Genomic DNA, 20,991 nt, shown 5'->3' with positions numbered 1-20,991 from the left:
CAGAGCAGAATTAGGCCGATACACGGTATTTATCAATATCCAGAAAAAAAAGCAGTTAAATTCTACAACCACCTAAAAGGAAGTGATTCCCAAACCTTCCATAACAAAGCCATCACCGACAGAGAGATGAACCTGGAGAAGAGTCCCCTAAGCAAGCTGGTCCTGGGGCTCTGTTCACAAACACACCCCACAGAGCCCCAGGACAGCAACATAATTAGACCCAAGCAAATCATGAAAAAACTAAAAGATAATTACTTGACACATTGAAAAGGATTAACAAAAAAACAGAGCAAACTAGAATGCTATTTGGCCCTAAACAGAGAGTACACAGTGGTAGAATACCTGACCACTGTGACTGACCCAAAATTAAGGAAAGTTTGACTATGTACAGACTCAGTGAGCATAGCCTTGCTATTGAGAAAGGCCGCAGTAGGCAGACATGGCTCTCAAGAGAAGACAGGCTATGTGCTCACTACCCACAAAATGAGGTGGAAACTGAGCTGCACTTCCTAACCTCCTGCCCAATGTATGACCATATTAGAGACACATATGTCCCTCAGATTACACAGATCCACAAAGAATTCAAAAACAAATCCAATTTTGATAAACTCCCATATCTACTGGGTGAAATACCACAGTGTGCCATCGCAGCAGCAAGATTTGTGACCTGTTGCCACGAGAAAAGGGCAACCAGTGAAGAACACGCACCATTGTAAATACAACCCATATTTATGCTTATTTATTTTATCTTCTGTCCTTTAACCATTTGTACATTGTTAAAACACTGTATATATATATAATATGACATTTGTAATGTCTTCATTGTTTTGAAACTTCTGTATGTGTAATATTTACTGTTAATTTTTATTGTTTTTCACTTTATATATTCACTTTATATATTATCTACCTCACTTGCTTTGGTAATGTTAACACATGTTTACCATGCCAATAAAGCCCTTGAATTGAATTGAATTGAATTGACAGAGAGAGAGAGAGAGCGAGAGAGAGAGAGAGAGAGAGAGAGAGAGAGAGCGAGCGAGAGAGACAGAGAGAGAGAGACAGATCAGAATGAATAGAAGGACATGAACAGGGGGATCAGGACTCCTTCTCTCTGAACACAAGGGGGAAAAGAGAGAGAGAGAGACAGAGAGAGAGAGAGGCAGAGAGAAAGAGAGAGAGAGAGAGAGAGAGAGAGAGAGAGAGAGAGAGAGAGAGAGAGAGAGAGAGAGAGAGAGAGAGACAGAGAGACAGAGAGAGAGAGAGAGACAGAGAGAGAGAGACAGAGAGAGAGAGAGAGAGACAGAGAGAGACAGAGACAGAGAGAGACAGAGAGAGACAGAGACAGAGAGAGACAGAGAGAGAGAGAGAGAGAGAGAGAGAGAGAGAGAGAGAGAGAGAGAGAGAGAGAGAGAGAGAGAGAGAGAGAGAGACAGAGGATAACAGAGAGGAGAAGAGAAGAGCAGTTTCCAGGTGTAACTGTACACCTCCACAGAAACAACAAAAGAACACAGCTCTGTGTGGTGCATCAGATGACAGGTGGTACAGTCTAACAGTAGGTTACAGTGACAACACAACACACAATGACAGATACGTGAGAGAGAAAGAAGTAGAGTTGTGTGTGTGTGTGTGTGTGTGTGTGTGTGTGTGTGTGTGTGTGTGTGTGTGTGTGTGTGTGTGTGTGTGTGTGTGTGTGTGTGTGTGTGTGTGTGTGTGTGTGTGTGTGTGTGTGTGTGTGTGTGTGTGTGTGTGTGTGTGTGTGTGTGCATGTAAAGTATAATGTCTTACCTGACCCAGGTCCAGGGTAACGTTGACCTGGTTGAACTCTGTGCTGCGGGAGAGAGGAGGGCTCTGCCACCACCTCTCTGTCCCGTCGATGGCATTGGAGATGGGATGGGCTCTGTCACTGTCCCCCATGGCGCAGGTGTCACAGTACTGACCCTGAGGACGCACAGACCACTGAGTTTAGAAGTTTAGGGAGGGTGTATACATCATTCACATATTGACTTCAATCATTCCTTATCACAGAACCAAGACAATGACCTCAATGGAGTATTGAGCAGAATTCTCGGGTGACATTTCGCTTCTAAAACAACAAGTCTAAAGGCTCAATTCTCTCTCTCTCTCTTCTCTCTCTCAATTTAATTTAATTCAAAGAGCTTTATTGGCATGGGAAACATATGTTTAAATTGCCAAAGCCAGTGAAATAGATAAGTAACTGTCTCTCTGATTCACTGTCTCTCTTATTCTCTGTCTCTCTGATTCACTGTCTCTCTGATTCACTGTCTCTCTCTCTGTCTCTGTTTCTGTCTCTCTCTCTGTCTCTCTGATTCTCTGTCTCTCTGATTCACTGTCTCTCTGATTCACTGTCTCTCTGATTCACTGTCTCTCTGATTCACTGTCTCTCTGATTCCCTGTCTCTCTCTCTGTCTCTGTTTCTGTCTCTCTCTCTGTCTCTGTGTCCATGTGTCCATGTGTCTCTCTCTCTGTCTCTGTCTCTCTTTCTCTGTTTCTATGTCTCTCTGTCTCCATGTGTCTCTCTCTCTGTCTCTGTTTCTGTCTCTCTTACTCTGTGTCCATGTGTCTCTCTCTCTGTCTCTGTGTCCACGTGTCTCTCTCTCTCTGTCTCTCTGTCTCTCTGTCTCTGTGTCCACGTGTGTCTCTCTCTCTCTGTCTCTGTTTCTGTCTCTCTGTCTCTGTTTCTGTCTCTCTGTCTCTGTGTCCACGTGTCTCTCTCTCTCTGTCTCTCTGTCTCTGTGTCCACGTGTCTCTCTCTCTGTCTCTGTGTCCACGTGTCTCTCTCTCTCTGTCTCTCTGTCTCTGTGTCCATGTGTCTCTCTCTCTGTCTCTGTTTCTGTCTCTCTTTCTCTGTTTCTATGTCTCTCTGTCTCTCTGTCTCTCTGTGTCCACGTGTCTCTCTCTCTGTCTCTCTGTCCACGTGTCTCTCTCTCTGTCTCTGTTTCTGTCTCTCTTACTCTGTTTCTATGTCTCTCTGTCTCTCTGTCTCTGTGTCCATGTGTCTCTCTCTCTCTGTCTCTGTGTCCATGTGTCTCTCTCTCTGTCTCTGTTTCTGTCTCTCTTACTCTGTTTCTATGTCTCTCTGTCTCTCTGTCTCTGTCTCCGTGTCTCTGTCTCCGTGTCTCTGTCTCCGTGTCTCTGTCTCCGTGTCTCTGTCTCTGTCTCCGTGTCTCTCTCTCTGTCTCTGTGTCCACGTGTCTCTCTCTCTCTGTCTCTCTTACTCTGTTTCTATGTCTCTCTGTCTCTCTGTCTCCGTGTCTCTGTCTCCGTGTCTCTGTCTCCGTGTCTCTGTCTCCGTGTCTCTGTCTCCGTGTCTCTGTCTCCGTGTCTCTGTCTCCGTGTCTCTGTCTCCGTGTCTCTGTCTCCGTGTCTCTGTCTCCGTGTCTCTGTCTCTGTGTCTCTGTCTCCGTGTCTCTGTCTCCGTGTCTCTGTCTCCGTGTCTCTGTCTCTGTGTCTCTGTCTCCGTGTCTCTGTCTCCGTGTCTCTGTCTCTGTGTCTCTGTCTCCGTGTCTCTGTCTCCGTGTCTCTGTCTCCGTGTCTCTGTCTCCGTGTCTCTGTCTCCGTGTCTCTGTCTCCGTGTCTCTGTCTCTGTCTCCGTGTCTCTGTCTCCGTGTCTCTGTCTCCGTGTCTCTGTCTCCGTGTCTCTGTCTCCGTGTCTCTGTCTCCGTGTCTCTGTCTCTGTCTCCGTGTCTCTGTCTCCGTGTCTCTGTCTCCGTGTCTCTGTCTCCGTGTCTCTGTCTCCGTGTCTCTGTCTCCGTGTCTCTGTCTCCGTGTCTCTGTCTCCGTGTCTCTGTCTCCGTGTCTCTGTCTCTGTGTCTCTGTCTCCGTGTCTCTGTCTCCGTGTCTCTGTCTCTGTCTCTGTCTCCGTGTCTCTGTCTCCGTGTCTCTGTCTCCGTGTCTCTGTCTCCGTGTCTCTGTCTCTGTGTCTCTGTCTCCGTGTCTCTGTCTCCGTGTCTCTGTCTCCGTGTCTCTGTCTCCGTGTCTCTGTCTCCCGTCTCTGTCTCCGTGTCTCTGTCTCCGTGTCTCTGTCTCCGTGTCTCTGTCTCCGTGTCTCTGTCTCCGTGTCTCTGTCTCCGTGTCTCTGTCTCCGTGTCTCTGTCTCCGTGTCTCTGTCTCCGTGTCTCTGTCTCCGTGTCTCTGTCTCCGTGTCTCTGTCTCCGTGTCTCTGTCTCCGTGTCTCTGTCTCCGTGTCTCTGTCTCCGTGTCTCTGTCTCCGTGTCTCTGTCTCCGTGTCTCTGTCTCTGTCTCCGTGTCTCTGTCTCTGTGTCTCTGTCTCCGTGTCTCTGTCTCCGTGTCTCTGTCTCCGTGTCTCTGTCTCTGTCTCTGTGTCTCTGTCTCTGTGTCTCTGTCTCCGTGTCTCTGTCTCCGTGTCTCTGTCTCTGTGTCTCTGTCTCCGTGTCTCTGTCTCTGTCTCCGTGTCTCTGTCTCCGTGTCTCTGTCTCCGTGTCTCTGTCTCTGTGTCTCTGTCTCCGTGTCTCTGTCTCCGTGTCTCTGTCTCTGTGTCTCTGTCTCCGTGTCTCTGTCTCTGTCTCCGTGTCTCTGTCTCCGTGTCTCTGTCTCCGTGTCTCTGTCTCCGTGTCTCTGTCTCTGTCTCTGTCTCCGTGTCTCTGTCTCTGTGTCTCTGTCTCCGTGTCTCTGTCTCTGTCTCCGTGTCTCTGTCTCCGTGTCTCTGTCTCCGTGTCTCTGTCTCTGTGTCTCTGTCTCCGTGTCTCTGTCTCCGTGTCTCTGTCTCTGTGTCTCTGTCTCTGTGTCTCTGTCTCTGTCTCCGTGTCTCTGTCTCTCTGTCTCTGTCTCCGTGTCTCTGTCTCCGTGTCTCTGTCTCTGTGTCTCTGTCTCCGTGTCTATGTCTCCGTGTCTCTGTCTCCGTGTCTCTGTCTCCGTGTCTCTGTCTCTGTCTCCGTGTCTCTGTCTCCGTGTCTCTGTCTCCGTGTCTCTGTCTCCGTGTCTCTGTCTCTGTCTCCGTGTCTCTGTCTCTGTGTCTCTGTCTCTGTGTCTCTGTCTCCGTGTCTCTGTCTCTGTGTCTCTGTCTCCGTGTCTCTGTCTCTGTCTCCGTGTCTCTGTCTCCGTGTCTCTGTCTCCGTGTCTCTGTCTCCGTGTCTCTGTCTCCGTGTCTCTGTCTCTGTCTCCGTGTCTCTGTCTCCGTGTCTCTGTCTCCGTGTCTCTGTCTCTGTCTCCGTGTCTCTGTCTCCGTGTCTCTGTCTCCGTGTCTCTGTCTCCGTGTCTCTGTCTCCGTGTCTCTGTCTCCGTGTCTCTGTCTCTGTCTCCGTGTCTCTGTCTCCGTGTCTCTGTCTCCGTGTCTCTGTCTCTGTGTCTCTGTCTCCGTGTCTCTGTCTCCGTGTCTCTGTCTCCGTGTCTCTGTCTCCGTGTCTCTGTCTCCGTGTCTCTGTCTCCGTGTCTCTGTCTCCGTGTCTCTGTCTCCGTGTCTCTGTCTCTGTCTCCGTGTCTCTGTCTCCGTGTCTCTGTCTCCGTGTCTCTGTCTCTGTCTCCGTGTCTCTGTCTCCGTGTCTCTGTCTCCGTGTCTCTGTCTCCGTGTCTCTGTCTCCGTGTCTCTGTCTCCGTGTCTCTGTCTCCGTGTCTCTGTCTCCGTGTCTCTGTCTCTGTCTCCGTGTCTCTGTCTCCGTGTCTCTGTCTCCGTGTCTCTGTCTCCGTGTCTCTGTCTCTGTGTCTCTGTCTCCGTGTCTCTGTCTCCGTGTCTCTGTCTCTGTGTCTCTGTCTCTGTGTCTCTGTCTCTGTCTCCGTGTCTCTGTCTCTGTGTCTCTGTCTCCGTGTCTCTGTCTCCGTGTCTCTGTCTCCGTGTCTCTGTCTCCGTGTCTCTGTCTCTGTCTCCGTGTCTCTGTCTCCGTGTCTCTGTCTCCGTGTCTCTGTCTCTGTGTCTCTGTCTCTGTCTCCGTGTCTCTGTCTCCGTGTCTCTGTCTCCGTGTCTCTGTCTCCGTGTCTCTGTCTCTGTGTCTCTGTCTCCGTGTCTCTGTCTCTGTCTCCGTGTCTCTGTCTCTGTCTCCGTGTCTCTGTCTCTGTGTCTCTGTCTCCGTGTCTCTGTCTCCGTGTCTCTGTCTCTGTGTCTCTGTCTCCGTGTCTCTGTCTCTGTCTCCGTGTCTCTGTCTCTGTCTCCGTGTCTCTGTCTCTGTGTCTCTGTCTCCGTGTCTCTGTCTCCGTGTCTCTGTCTCTGTGTCTCTGTCTCCGTGTCTCTGTCTCTGTCTCCGTGTCTCTGTCTCTGTCTCCGTGTCTCTGTCTCTGTGTCTCTGTCTCCGTGTCTCTGTCTCCGTGTCTCTGTCTCTGTGTCTCTGTCTCCGTGTCTCTGTCTCTGTCTCCGTGTCTCTGTCTCTGTCTCCGTGTCTCTGTCTCTGTGTCTCTGTCTCCGTGTCTCTGTCTCTGTCTCCGTGTCTCTGTCTCTGTCTCCGTGTCTCTGTCTCTGTGTCTCTGTCTCCGTGTCTCTGTCTCCGTGTCTCTGTCTCTGTGTCTCTGTCTCCGTGTCTCTGTCTCTGTCTCCGTGTCTCTGTCTCTGTCTCCGTGTCTCTGTCTCTGTGTCTCTGTCTCCGTGTCTCTGTCTCCGTGTCTCTGTCTCTGTGTCTCTGTCTCCGTGTCTCTGTCTCTGTCTCCGTGTCTCTGTCTCTGTCTCCGTGTCTCTGTCTCTGTGTCTCTGTCTCCGTGTCTCTGTCTCCGTGTCTCTGTCTCTGTGTCTCTGTCTCCGTGTCTCTGTCTCTGTCTCCGTGTCTCTGTCTCTGTCTCCGTGTCTCTGTCTCTGTGTCTCTGTCTCCGTGTCTCTGTCTCTGTCTCCGTGTCTCTGTCTCTGTCTCCGTGTCTCTGTCTCTGTGTCTCTGTCTCCGTGTCTCTGTCTCCGTGTCTCTGTCTCTGTGTCTCTGTCTCCGTGTCTCTGTCTCTGTCTCCGTGTCTCTGTCTCTGTCTCCGTGTCTCTGTCTCCGTGTCTCTGTCTCCGTGTCTCTGTCTCTGTGTCTCTGTCTCCGTGTCTCTGTCTCCGTGTCTCTGTCTCTGTGTCTCTGTCTCCGTGTCTCTGTCTCTGTGTCTCTGTCTTATTCCTCTTCTTTACACTTAGTTGGCTCATCTGACAAAAAGAGAACATTTTCGAGTTAAGATTAAACTTCAGTTGTTGCCGGCGCATCATTGTTCCATTATTGCCGATGTTCTTCAATATTTCTATTGAATAGCATCGAACAAATGACAACCTGTTAACCCAATATTAATCTATAATCTGTTGCAGCAGACAAAAGTTCACAGTTTGGGTGGCGCAGTGGTTAAGGGCGCTGTACTGCAGTGCCAGCTGTGCATATCAGAGTCCCTGGGTTCGCGCTCTGTCGTAACCGGCCGCGACCGGAAGGTCCGTGGGGCGACGCACAATTGGCTTAACGTTATCCGGGTTAGGGAGGGCTTGGCCCGACGCACTAGCGACTCCTGTGGCGGGCCGGGCGCAGTGCACGCTGACCAGGTCGCTAGGTGCACAGTGTTTCCTCCGACACATTGGTGCGGCTGGCTTCCGGGTTGGATGCGCGCTGTGTAAAGAAGCAGTGTGGTTTGGTTGGGTTGTGTATCGGAGGACGCATGACTTTCAACCTTCGTCTCTCCCGAGCCCGTACGAGGGTTGTAGCGATGAGACAAGATCGTAACTACTAACACCACGAAATTGGGGAGAAAAAGGGGTCAAATTCAACAACAAAAAAACCACACAAAAAAACTTTTTTCACAGGTCAGGACAGGTCAAGACAGTTCAGGACAGGTCACTACGGATCAGGACAGGTAAAGACAGTTCAGGACAGGTCACTACGGGTCAAGACAGTTCAGGACAGGTCACTACGGGTCAAGACAGGTCAAGACAGTTCAGGACAGGTCACTACGGGATTGGCTGGTCAGAATAGGCTGGTCAGTACAGGTCAGGACAGGTCAGTCCTGTGAATAGGCTGGTCAGTACAGGTCAGGACAGGTCAGGACAGGTCAGTCCTGTGAATAGGCAGGTCAGGACAGGTCAGGAAAGGTCAGTCCTGTGAATAGGCTGGTCAGGACAGGTCAGGACAGGTCAGTCCTGTGAATAGGCAGGTCAGTACAGGTCAGGACAGGTCAGGACAGGTCAGTCCTGTGAATAGGCTGGTCAGGACAGGTCAGGACAGGTCAGTCCTGTGAATAGGCAGGTCAGTACAGGTCAGGACAGGTCAGGACAGGTCAGTCCTGTGAACAGGCGGGTCAGGACAGGTCAGGACAGGTCAGGACAGGTCAGTCCTGTGAATAGGCAGGTCAGGACAGGTCAGGACAGGTCAGGACAGGTCAGTCCTGTGAATAGGCTGGTCAGGACAGGTCAGGACAGGTCAGTCCTGTGAATAGGCTGGTCAGTACAGGTCAGGACAGGTCAGTCCTGTGAATAGGCTGGTCAGGACAGGTCAGGACAGGTCAGTCCTGTGAATAGGCTGGTCAGTACAGGTCAGGACAGGTCAGTCCTGTGAATAGGCTGGTCAGGACAGGTCAGGACAGGTCAGTCCTGTGAATAGGCTGGTCAGGACAGGTCAGTCCTGTGAATAGGCTGGTCAGGACAGGTCAGGACAGGTCAGTCCTGTGAATAGGCAGGTCAGGACAGGTCAGTCCTGTGAATAGGCTGGTCAGGACAGGTCAGGACAGGTCAGTCCTGTGAATAGGCAGGTCAGGACAGGTCAGGACAGGTCAGGACAGGTCAGGACAGGTCAGTCCTGTGAATAGGCTGGTCTGGAGAACCTGTTACAGAATGTAACCTTTTTTTTATTTGACATAAAAGTCATACACTAGATGACCAAAAGTATGTGGACACCTGCTCGTACGAGCATCTCATTGAAAAATCACGGACATTAATTGTGTTGGTTCCCCCCCTCTTGCTAACAGCCTCCACTCTTCTGGGAAGGCTTTCCACTAGATGTTGGAACATTGCTGCTATAACAGCCTCCACTCTTCTGGGAAGGCTTTCCACTAGATGTTGGAACATTGCTGCTATAACAGCCTCCACTCTTCTGGGAAGGCTTTCCACTAGATGTTGGAACATTGCTGCTATAACAGCCTCCACTCTTCTGGGAAGGCTTTCCACTAGATGTTGGAACATTGCTGCTATAACAGCCTCCACTCTTCTGGGAAGGCTTTCCACTAGATGTTGGAACATTGCTGCTATAACAGCCTCCACTCTTCTGGGAAGGCTTTCCACTTGTTGGAACATTGCTGCTATAACAGCCTCCACTCTTCTGGGAAGGCTTTCCACTAGATGTTGGAACATTGCTGCTATAACAGCCTCCACTCTTCTGGGAAGGCTTTCCACTAGATGTTGGAACATTGCTGCTATAACAGCCTCCACTCTTCTGGGAAGGCTTTCCACTAGATGTTGGAACATTGCTGCTATAACAGCCTCCACTCTTCTGGGAAGGCTTTCCACTAGATGTTGGAACATTGCTGCTATAACAGCCTCCACTCTTCTGGGAAGGCTTTCCACTAGATGTTGCTGCTAAACAGCCTTGCTGGGAAGGCTTTCCACTAATGTTGGAACATTGCTGCTATAACCCTCCACTCTTCTGGGAAGGCTTTCCACTAGATGTTGGAACATTGCTGCTATAACAGCCTCCACTCTTCTGGGAAGGCTTTCCACTAGATGTTGGAACATTGCTGCTATAACAGCCTCCACTCTTCTGGGAAGGCTTTCCACTAGATGTTGGAACATTGCTGCTATAACAGCCTCCACTCTTCTGGGAAGGCTTTCCACTAGATGTTGGAACATTGCTGCTATAACAGCCTCCACTCTTCTGGGAAAGCTTTCCACTAGATGTAGGAACATTGCTGCTATAACAGCCTCCACTCTTCTGGGAAGGCTTTCCACTAGATGTTGGAACATTGCTGCTATAACAGCCTCCATAAGGCTTTCCACTAGATGTTGGAACATTGCTGCTATAACAGCCTCCACTCTTCTGGGAAGGCTTTCCACTAGATGTTGGAACATTGCTGCTATAACAGCCTCCACTCTTCTGGGAAGGCTTTCCACTAGATGTTGGAACATTGCTGCTATAACAGCCTCCACTCTTCTGGGAAGGCTTTCCACTAGATGTTGGAACATTGCTGCTATAACAGCCTCCACTCTTCTGGGAAGGCTTTCCACTAGATGTTGGAACATTGCTGCTATAACAGCCTCCACTCTTCTGGGAAGGCTTTCCACTAGATGTTGGAACATTGCTGCTATAACAGCCTCCACTCTTCTGGGAAGGCTTTCCACTAGATGTTGGAACATTGCTGCTATAACAGCCTCCACTCTTCTGGGAAGGCTTTCCACTAGATGTTGGAACATTGCTGCTATAACAGCCTCCACTCTTCTGGGAAGGCTTTCCACTAGATGTTGGAACATTGCTGCTATAACAGCCTCCACTCTTCTGGGAAGGCTTTCCACTAGATGTTGGAACATTGCTGCTATAACAGCCTCCACTCTTCTGGGAAGGCTTTCCACTAGATGTTGGAACATTGCTGCTATAACAGCCTCCACTCTTCTGGGAAGGCTTTCCACTAGATGTTGGAACATTGCTGCTATAACAGCCTCCACTCTTCTGGGAAGGCTTTCCACTAGATGTTGGAACATTGCTGCTATAACAGCCTCCACTCTTCTGGGAAGGCTTTCCACTAGATGTTGGAACATTGCTGCTATAACAGCCTCCACTCTTCTGGGAAGGCTTTCCACTAGATGTTGGAACATTGCTGCTATAACAGCCTCCACTCTTCTGGGAAGGCTTTCCACTAGATGTTGGAACATTGCTGCTATAACAGCCTCCACTCTTCTGGGAAGGCTTTCCACTAGATGTTGGAACACTGCTGCTATAACAGCCTCCACTCTTCTGGGAAGGCTTTCCACTTGATGTTGGAACATTGCTGCTATAACAGCCTCCACTCTTCTGGGAAGGCTTTCCACTAGATGTTGGAACATTGCTGCTATAACAGCCTCCACTCTTCTGGGAAGGCTTTCCACTAGATGTTGGAACATTGCTGCTATAACAGCCTCCACTGTTTAGAACTCTGTTTAGAACACTGATGATTTTTACGCGCTAACCCGCTTCAGCACTCTGCGGTCCCGTTCGGTGAGCTTGTGGGGCTTACCACTATAACGGTGTCACGTTGAAAGTCACTGTGATCTTCAGTATGGCCAGTCTACTGCCAATGTTTGTCTATGGAGATTGCATGGCTGTGTATTTGATTTTATACACCTGTCAGCTGAAATAGCCAAATCCACATACTTCTGTATATATAATGTATTTCATAAAGCAGCCGTCAGTTAGTCATGTCCAGAGAGAGAGAGAGAGTAAGGGAGAGAGAGAGAAAGAGAGAGTGTGTGTGTGTGTGTGTGTGTGTGTGTGTGTGTGTGTGTGTGTGTGTGTGTGTGTGTGTGTGTGTGTGTGTGTGTGTGTGTGTGTGTGTGTGTGTGTGTGTGTGTGTGTGTGTGTGTGTGTGTGTGTGTGTGTGTGTGTGTGTGTGTGTGTGTGTGTGTGTGTGTGTGTGTGTGTGTGTGTCCATCCATGTGTGAAGAGGAGGCATCTGGGATGCTAGTGAAAACATTGTCGGAGATTTGATTTCCCTCTCCACCCCCCCCTCGATGTTGAACCTTAACATGTGATAACTATACAACAGAACAGATGAACAGCAATGACATTTACTCTCACTGGTGGCTAAAAATAACTATCTGAAAGCCACACCCCTTCTAAACTACAATTCCAGTCTTGTGTACCGCTGGGTCATATCTCAATAACCCAGCATCAACAACCCAGCATCAACAACTCAGCATCAACAACCCAGCATCAAAATCCCAGCATCCATAACCCAGCATCCATAACCCAGCATCCATAACCCAGCATCAATAACCCAGCATCAACAACCCAGCATCAATAACCCAGCACCAATAACCCAGCATCAACAACCCAGCATCCATAACCCAGCATCAATAACCCAACATCAAAAACCCAGCATCAACAACCCAGCATCAATAACCCAGCACCAATAACCCAGCATCAACAACCCAGCATCAACAACCCAGCATCAATAACCATACATCAACAACCCAGCATCTAAAACCCAGCATCCATAACTCAGCATCAACAACCCAGCATCCATAACCCAGTATCAACAACCCAGCATCAACAACCCAGCATCAACAACCCAGCATCCATAACTCAGCATCAACAACCCAGCATCCATAACCCAGTATCAACAACCCAGTATCAACAACCCATCATCAACAACCCAGCATCAACAACCCAGCATCCATAACCCAGCATCCATAACCATACATCAATAACCCAGCATCAACAACCCAGCATCAACAACCCAGCTCCAATAACCCAGCATCAACAACCCAGCACCAATAACCCAGCATCAACAACCCAGCATCAACAACCCAGCATCAACAACCCAGCATCAACAACCCAGCATCAACAACCCAGCACATATAACCCAGCATCAATATCCCAGCATCAATAACCCAGCACCCAGCATCAACAACCCAGCATCAACATCCCAGCACCAATAACCCAGCATCAACAACCCAGCATCCATAACCCAGCATCAATATCCCAGCATCAACAACCCAGCACTAATAACCCAGCATCAACAACCTAGCATCCATAACCCAGCATCAATAACCCAGCATCAACAACCCAGCATCAACAACCCAGCATCAATAACCCAGCATCAACAACCCAGCATCAACAACCCAGCATCAATAACCCAGCACCAATAACCCAGCATCAACAACCCAGCACCAATAACCCAGCATCAACAACCCAGCATCCATAACCCAGCATCAATAACCCAGCATCAACAACCCAGCATCAATATCCCAGCATCAATAACCCAGCACCAATAACCCAGCATCAATAACCCAGCACCCAGCATCAACAACCCAGCATCAACAACCCAGCACCAATAACCCAGCATCAACAACCCAGCATCCATAACCCAGCATCAATATCTCAGCATCAATAACCCAGCACCCAGCATCAATAACCCAGCATCAATATCCCAGCATCAATAACCCAGCACCATTAACCCAGCACCAATACCCCAGCATCAACAACCCAGCATCAACAACCCAGCATCAACAACCCAGCATCAACAACCCAGCACCAGTAACCCAGCATCAATAACCCAGCATCAATAACCCAGCATCAACAACACAACATCAACAACACAATGTTGCTCTTTGTTAAATAAGGTTACCTAATTTCCTCATGGATGAAACCCCTGCCAAAATGCTACTGCTGCGTGCTCCGATGACTCATGTTTGCACATTTCACTGAATACCTGTGTTCATTGTTATTTTTTATTTCACCTTTATTTAACCAGGTAGGCCAGTTAAGAACAAGTTCTCATTTACAACTGTTACCTGGCCAAGATAAAGCAAAGCTGTGCGACACAAACAACAACTCAGAGTTACAGGTGGAGCTTCAGTTTCTAAGAACAGTGTTACATCTTGCCTCAACTGATTTGGGGAAATTATTCTCTATGCAAGCTACTAACGTCCTGCCCATTTAACACTGGTCGGTTTCCACAGTCACCACCTTCTGTTTCCAAATGAAGGCTACCACAGTGATGGGTTTCACCAGGCTACCACAGTGATGGGTTTCACCAGGCTACCACAGTGATGGGTTTCACCAGGCTACCCCAGTGATGGGTTTCACCAGGCTACCCCAGTGATGGGTTTCACCAGGCTACCCCAGTGATGGGTTTCACCAGGCTACCCCAGTGATGGGTTTCACCAGGCTACCCCAGTGATGGGTTTCACCAGGCTACCACAGTGATGGGTTTCACCAGGCTACCACAGTGATGGGTTTCACCAGGCTACCACAGTGATGGGTTTCACCAGGCTACCACAGTGATGGGTTTCACCAGGCTACCACAGTGATGGGTTTCACCAGGCTACCCCAGTGATGGGTTTCACCAGGCTACCACAGTGATGGGTTTCACCAGGCTACCACAGTGATGGGTTTCACCAGGCTACCCCAGTGATGGGTTTCACCAGGCTACCACAGTGATGGGTTTCACCAGGCTACCACAGTGATGGGTTTCACCAGGCTACCACAGTGATGGGTTTCACCAGGCTACCCCAGTGATGGGTTTCACCAGGCTACCACAGTGATGGGTTTCACCAGGCTACCCCAGTGATGGGTTTCACCAGGCTACCACAGTGATGGGTTTCACCAGGCTACCCCAGTGATGGGTTTCACCAGGCTACCCCAGTGATGGGTTTCACCAGGCTACCCCAGTGATGGGTTTCACCAGGCTACCCCAGTGATGGGTTTCACCAGGCTACCCCAGTGATGGGTTTCACCAGGCTACCCCAGCGATGGGTTTCACCAGGCTACCCCAGTGATGGGTTTCACCAGGCTACCCCAGTGATGGGTTTCACCAGGCTACCACAGTGATGGGTTTCACCAGGCTACCCCAGTGATGGGTTTCACCAGGCTACCCCAGTGATGGGTTTCACCAGGCTACCCCAGTGATGGGTTTCACCAGGCTACCCCAGTGATGGGTTTCACCAGGCTACCCCAGTGATGGGTTTCACCAGGCTACCCCAGTGATGGGTTTCACCAGGCTACCACAGTGATGGGTTTCACCAGGCTACCCCAGTGATGGGTTTCACCAGGCTACCACAGCGATGGGTTTCACCAGGCTACCACAGTGATGGGTTTCACCAGGCTACCACAGTGATGGGTTTCACCACATGGGTTCCCTTACTTCTGCTTGTTCTTGGTTAGCACCCAGTTTTCATAACACTTTTACTATGGTTGGCTGATCTCAGATCTCATCATGTGGTTGTGTTCTATGTACAAACATACGTAGCATTATAGCATCGTGGTTGGGTTCTAATAACAAACATACGTAGCATTATAGCATTGTGGTTGGGTTCTAATAACAAACATACGTAGCATTATAGCATCGTGGTTGGGTTCTAATAACAAACATACGTAGCATTATAGCATTGTGGTTGGGTTCTAATAACAAACATACGTAGCATTATAGCATCGTGGTTGGGTATAGTAATATATATATATAATATATAATATAATATATATAATATATAGTGATGAGGTCATCATTATACCTCCTCATACTGTACCAATACATATAGTGGTGAGGTCATCGTTACACCTCCTCATACTGTACCAATACATATAGTGGTGAGGTCATCATTACACCTCGTCATACTGTACCAATACATATAGTGATGAGGTCATCATTACACCTCCTCATACTGTACCAATACATATAGTGGTGAGGTCATCATTACAACTCCTCATACTGTACCAATACATATAGCGATGAGGTCATCATTACAACTCCTCATACTGTACCAATACATATAGTGGTGAGGTCATCATTACAACTCCTCATACTGTACCAATACATATAGTGGTGAGGTCATCATTACAACTCCTCATACTGTACCAATACATATAGTGATGAGGTCATCATTACACCTCCTCATACTGTACCAATACATATAGTGATGAGGTCATGGTTACAACTCCTCATACCGTACCAATGCATTTGGTGATGAGGCCATTCATCATCTGTTTTCCGGACCATTCCTCTGAGATGAGGCCATACTCCCAAACGAGTTAATTTAAAGCCATGTTGCATTCAGTCTCTGCTGTTTATTCAATTAATCCTGTAATCGATTGAACTGTTGTACCCCATCAAACCCAAAATAGAAGCTTGTTTTACTCCATCGTCTGTACACAAAGAAAAATGTAAGCAAACACTATGCAGACTCAAAACGTGGTTAAAACTATAACGCTGATGTCAATGGACGGTCATTCTTTGCAGCCATAGTTCTTGTCTATTAATTTGAGAGCGGTTTTACCAAAACAGGAGGTGGGTTACGTTTTGTTATTGTTTCTAATTGTGATTTCCCGCTTTAGCGTATGTGTAGCTACCAATCTCTTTCAGAAACTACGGGTAGGCTAATTACGAAGTTAATAACGAATAAGTTATAACTCATTCATAACTCATTCATAAAGTCTCCTATCTCGGCAACAACACCACTGTTGCTCTCACCGCACGGATCACTCACTCCGAGGTATGTGGAGACAGGTGTTAACGAAAGTGCAGAAAATAGCAAACCTTATACTTCTTTAAATATTACACTAATAATACTAATTTAAAAGAAGTCTGGTTTAAAGTTAGTAAATACATAATACAGGTTGCAGAAAAAAAAGTGTATTGCCCCGTTACCAATGCCTGACTTGATTTTAATGACGCAACAAAAACTATAAACGTATTTTAAATTCTTACCTGGATGGTTTGACTCGGGTCCCCTGACACTGGCCCTCCGACCAGCTTGCAGTACAAGTCACGTATCGACCGCCCGTTGTCCCCTTCTCCGCAGGTCGCTGTCGCCGTGACTTTGGTCCCTTCCGCTAGGTTAAAATAAGGTGGGTGCAGGCTGTAGCCATTCACCCGGTTGGTTGGCAGCTCCTGGCCCTGCGCCGAGAGGCCGCAGATTAGCGGACATACCAGCAGCAAAACAAGCCGCGTAGGGCCGCCAGCCGCCAGGGATAGAGTCACCAGCACCCGTCCCTTCGCCATAGTCACCTGCCGGTGCTCTGCAGCAGTTCGTTAGATAAATAGACGACAGGGCTAGAGAAAAAAAACTACCGAAAAAAAAACTAATAGCAATTAACTACAATAACCGATGTGATAAACTTTCCTGATTTATTAAAAAGTCGAAATCGGTGGTAAAAGCGATAGAAAGTTGAAACATTGAGCGGTGGAGAGCTGTCTGTGCGCTGAAAGCCTGTTGCTGTGGTGGCTGTCTCTCGCTTGGGCGGGCACCTATCTGTGCTGAGCTCTATTCTGTCCTCTCTCTCCCTCCACTCCTCGCTCTCTCTCTGCACCGTGTGTGAGAACCGGGATAGCTCAATGCCACGGGTTACTGTAGGGAATATGATGCGTCAGTCTGTACCAACTCAACCTGTTCTCAGAGCATTTCTCATTATTCTGTATGTAAAATCCGAGACACTCCATTTAGTATGATATGTTGCGTTTTGTGTGGTATGTATTAATTTGTGGATGTCCGTCATCCATTTCGGATGATATGTTACTAATTACAAATCGTATTTTATGTTACGAATTTGCGGAAAACGTATGTTATGAATTCCAGCTAGGTGCTAAAATTAGGTAGCTCGCTAACGTTAGCTAGGCTATGGTTTAATAAAGGTTCAATTTAGGAGTTATTAAGGTTGGGGGAAGGGTTAGTTAAATGGTTAAGGTTAGGGGAAGGGTTAGTTAAATGGTTAAGGTTAGGGGAAGGGTTAGCTAAATGGTTAAGGTTAGGGGAAGGGTTAGCTAAATGGTTAAGGTTAGGGGAAGGGTTAGCTAAATGGTTAAGGTTAGGGGAAGGGTTAGCTACATGGTTAAGGTTAGGGGAAGGGTTAGCTAAATGGTTAAGGTTAGGGGAAGGGTTAGCTAAATGGTTAAGGTTAGGGGAAGGGTTAGTTAAATGGTTAAGGTTAGGGGAAGGGTTAGCTAAATGGTTAAGGTTAGGGGAAGGGTTAGTTAAATGGTTAAGGTTAGGGAAGGGTTAGCATGGTTAAGGTTAGGGGGGTTAAAATGGGGTTAGCTAGCTATGGTTAAGGTTAGGGGAAGGGTTAAAATGGGGTTAAAGGGTTAGGGTTAAGGTTAGGGAAGGGTTAGCTTAGGGGAAGGGTTAGTTAAATGTTTAAGGTTAGGGAAGGGTTAGCATGGTTAAGGTTAGGGAAGGGTTAGCTACATGGTTAAGGTTAGCTAAATGGTTAAGGTTAAGGGGAAGGGGTTAAGGGTTAGGGAAGGGTTAAATGGTTAAGGTTAGGGGGGTTAAGGGGTTAGTTAAATGGTTAAGGTTAGGGGAAGGGTTAGCTACATGGTTAAGGTTAGGGGAAGGGTTAGTTAAATGGTTAAGGTTAGGGAAATGGTTAAGGTTAGGGAAAGGTTAAGGTTAAGTTAGCTTAGCTACATGGTTAAGGTTAGGGGAAGGGTTAGGTTAAAGGGTTAAGGTTAGGGGAATGGTTAGCTAAATGGTTAAGGTTAGGGGAAGGGTTAGCTAAATGGTTAAGGTTAGGGAAGGGTTAGCTTAAAAGGGTTAGCTACATGGTTAAGGTTAGGGAAGGGTTAGCTAAATGGTTAAGGTTAGGGAAGGGTTAGCTAGGGTTAAGGTTAAAGGGTTAGTTGGTTAAGGTTAGGGGAAGGGTTAGCTAAATGGTTAAGGTTAGGGAAGGGTTAGCTACATGGTTAAGGTTAGGGGGTTAGTTAAATGGTTAGGTTAGGGGAAGGGTTAGGGTTAAGGTTAGGGGAAGGGTTAGCTACATGGTTAAGGTTAGGGAAGGGTTAGCTACATGGTTAAGGTTAGGGGAAGGGTTAGCTACATGGTTAAGGTTAGGGAAGGGTTAGCTACATGGTTAAGGTTAGGGAAGGGTTAGCTACATGGTTAAGGTGGTTAAGGTTAGGGAAGGGTTAGCTACATGGTTAAGGTTAGGGAAGGGTTAGCTAAGGTTAAGGTTAGGGAAGGGTTAGCTACAAGGTTAGGTTATGGTTAGGGAAGGGTTAGGTTACATTAGGGGAAGGGTTAAGGTTAGGTTAGGGAAGGGTTAGCTACATGGTTAAGGTTAGGGGGGTTAGCTAAGGGTTAGCTTACATGGTTAAGGTTAGGGAAGGGTTAGCTACATGGTTAAGGGTTAGCTACATGGTTAAGGTTAAGGGTTAGCTACATGGGAAGGGTTAGCTACATGGTTAAGGTTAGGGAAGGGTTAGCTACATGGTTAAGGTTAGGGAAGGGTTAGGGTTAAGGTTAGGGTTAGCTACATGGTTAAGGTTAGGGAAGGGTTAGCTACATGGTTAAGGTTAGGGGAAGGGTTAGCTACATGGTTAAGGTTAAGGGGAAGGGTTAGCTACATGGTTAAGGTTAGGGGAAGGGTTAAGCTTACATGGTTAAGGTTAGGGGAAGGGTTAGCTACATGGTTAAGGTTAGGGAAGGGTTAAGGTTAAGGTTAGGGAAGGGTTACATGGTTAAGGTTAGGGAAGGGTTAGCTAAATGGTTAAGGTTAGGGAAGGGTTAAGGGGTTAGCTTAGTTATGGTTAAGGTTAGGGGAAGGGTTAGCTAAATGGTTAAGGTTAGGGAAGGGTTAGCTACATGGTTAAGGTTAGGGAAGGGTTAAAATGGTTAAGGTTAAAGGGTTAGGGTTAAGGTTAGGGAAGGGTTAGTTAAATGGTTAAAGGGTTAGGGTTAAGGGTTAGCTTAAGGTTATGGTTAAGGTTAGGGAAGGGTTAGCTACATGGTTAAGGTTAGGGGAAGGGTTAGCTAAAGGTTAGGGAAGGGTTAGCTAGGTTAAGGTTAGGGAAGGGTTAGCTACATGGTTAAGGTTAGGGGAAGGGTTAGCTACATGGTTAAGGTTAGGGGAAGGGTTAGTTAAATGGTTAAGGTTAGGGGAAGGGTTAGCTACATGGTTAAGGTTAGGGGAAGGGTTAGCTACATGGTTAAGGTTAGGGGAAGGGTTAGCTACATGGTTAAGGTTAGGGGAAGGGTTAGCTACATGGTTAAGGTTAGGGGAAGGGTTAGCTACATGGTTAAGGTTAGGGGAAGGGTTAGCTACATGGTTAAGGTTAGGGGAAGGGTTAGCTACATGGTTAAGGTTAGGGGAAGGGTTAGCTACATGGTTAAGGTTAGGGGAAGGGTTAGCTAGGTTAAGGTTAGGGAAGGGTTAGGTACATGGTTAAGGTTAGGGGGAATGGTTAGTTAAATTAGCTAATGGTTAAGGTTAGGGGAAGGGTTAGTTAAATGGTTAAGGTTAGGGGAAGGGTTAGCTAAATGGTTAAGGTTAGGGGAAGGGTTAGCTACATGGTTAAGGTTAGGGGAAGGGTTAGCTAAATGGTTAAGGTTAGGGGAAGGGTTAGCTAAATGGTTAAGGTTAGGGGAAGGGTTAGTTAAATGGTTAAGGTTAGGGGAAGGGTTAGCTACATGGTTAAGGTTAGGGGAAGGGTTAGCTACATGGTTAAGGTTAGGGGAAGGGTTAGCTACATGGTTAAGGTTAGGGGAAGGGTTAGCTACATGGTTAAGGTTAGGGGAAGGGTTAGCTACATGGTTAAGGTTAGGGGAAGGGTTAGCTAAATGGTTAAGGTTAGGGTTAAGGTTAAAGGGTTAGCTACATGGTTAAGGTTAGGGAAGGGTTAGCTACATGGTTAAGGTTAGGGAAGGGTTAGGTTAAGGTTAGGGAAGGGTTAGCTACATGGTTAAGGTTAGGGAAGGGTTAGCTACATGGTTACGGTTAGGGGAAGGCATTTAGCTAACATGCTAAGTAGTTGCAAAGTAGCAAAACAATTGTAAGTAGTTGAAAAGTTGCAACAACAACAAAACAAGTCAAATTGTCCATAATTAGATTGACCTCTCAACCTTTGGTTTGCTAGACATTGGATTTATATGCCCCAGCCATCCACACACTGGTGTAAAGTACCTAAGTAAAAATATGTTTTTTGGGGGGTATCTGTACTTTACTATTTATATTTTTGACAACTTTTACTTTTACTCCACTACATTCCTAAAGAAAATTCTGTACTTATTACTCAATCCAATTAGCACCCTTATCAAGAGACCATCCCTGGTCATCCCTTCTGCCTCTGATCTGGAGGACTCACTAAACAGAGAACATCCCTGGTCATCCCCACTGCCTCTGATCTGGAGGACTCACTAAACAGAGAACATCCCTGGTAATCCCCACTGTCTCTGATCTGGAGGACTCACTAAACAGAGAACATCCCTGGTCATCCCCACTGCCTCTGATCTGGAGGACTCACTAAACAGAGAACATCCCTGGTCATCCCCACTGCCTCTGATCTGGTGGACTCACTAAACAGAGAACATCCCTGGTCATCCCCACTGCCTCTGATCTGGAGGACTCACTAAACAGAGAACATCCCTGGTCATCCCTACAGCCTCTGATCTGGAGGACTCACTAAACA

At 47.7% G+C, this 20,991-nt stretch overlaps 1 protein-coding gene across 1 annotated transcript in view; it reads right to left on the bottom strand.

Annotated features, from left to right (window-relative positions):
* The window catches only part of LOC118359423 (laminin subunit alpha-5-like), a 301,123-nt gene extending 284,211 nt beyond the window's left edge, over positions 1–16,912 (bottom strand). Inside the window, 2 exon segments of the mRNA XM_052484170.1 lie at positions 1,786–1,938; positions 16,297–16,912. Of these exon segments, the coding sequence (XP_052340130.1) occupies positions 1,786–1,938; positions 16,297–16,590 (447 nt within the window). The 5' untranslated portion in view covers positions 16,591–16,912.
* Between the last annotated feature and the right edge of the window lie 4,079 nt (positions 16,913–20,991).

This window comes from Oncorhynchus keta, chromosome 28, assembly GCF_023373465.1.
Source record: "Oncorhynchus keta strain PuntledgeMale-10-30-2019 chromosome 28, Oket_V2, whole genome shotgun sequence".
NCBI lineage: Eukaryota > Metazoa > Chordata > Actinopteri > Salmoniformes > Salmonidae > Oncorhynchus > Oncorhynchus keta.
Note: the sequence above shows the minus strand (reverse complement) of the source record. Positions and strands in the feature narration are given on the sequence as shown.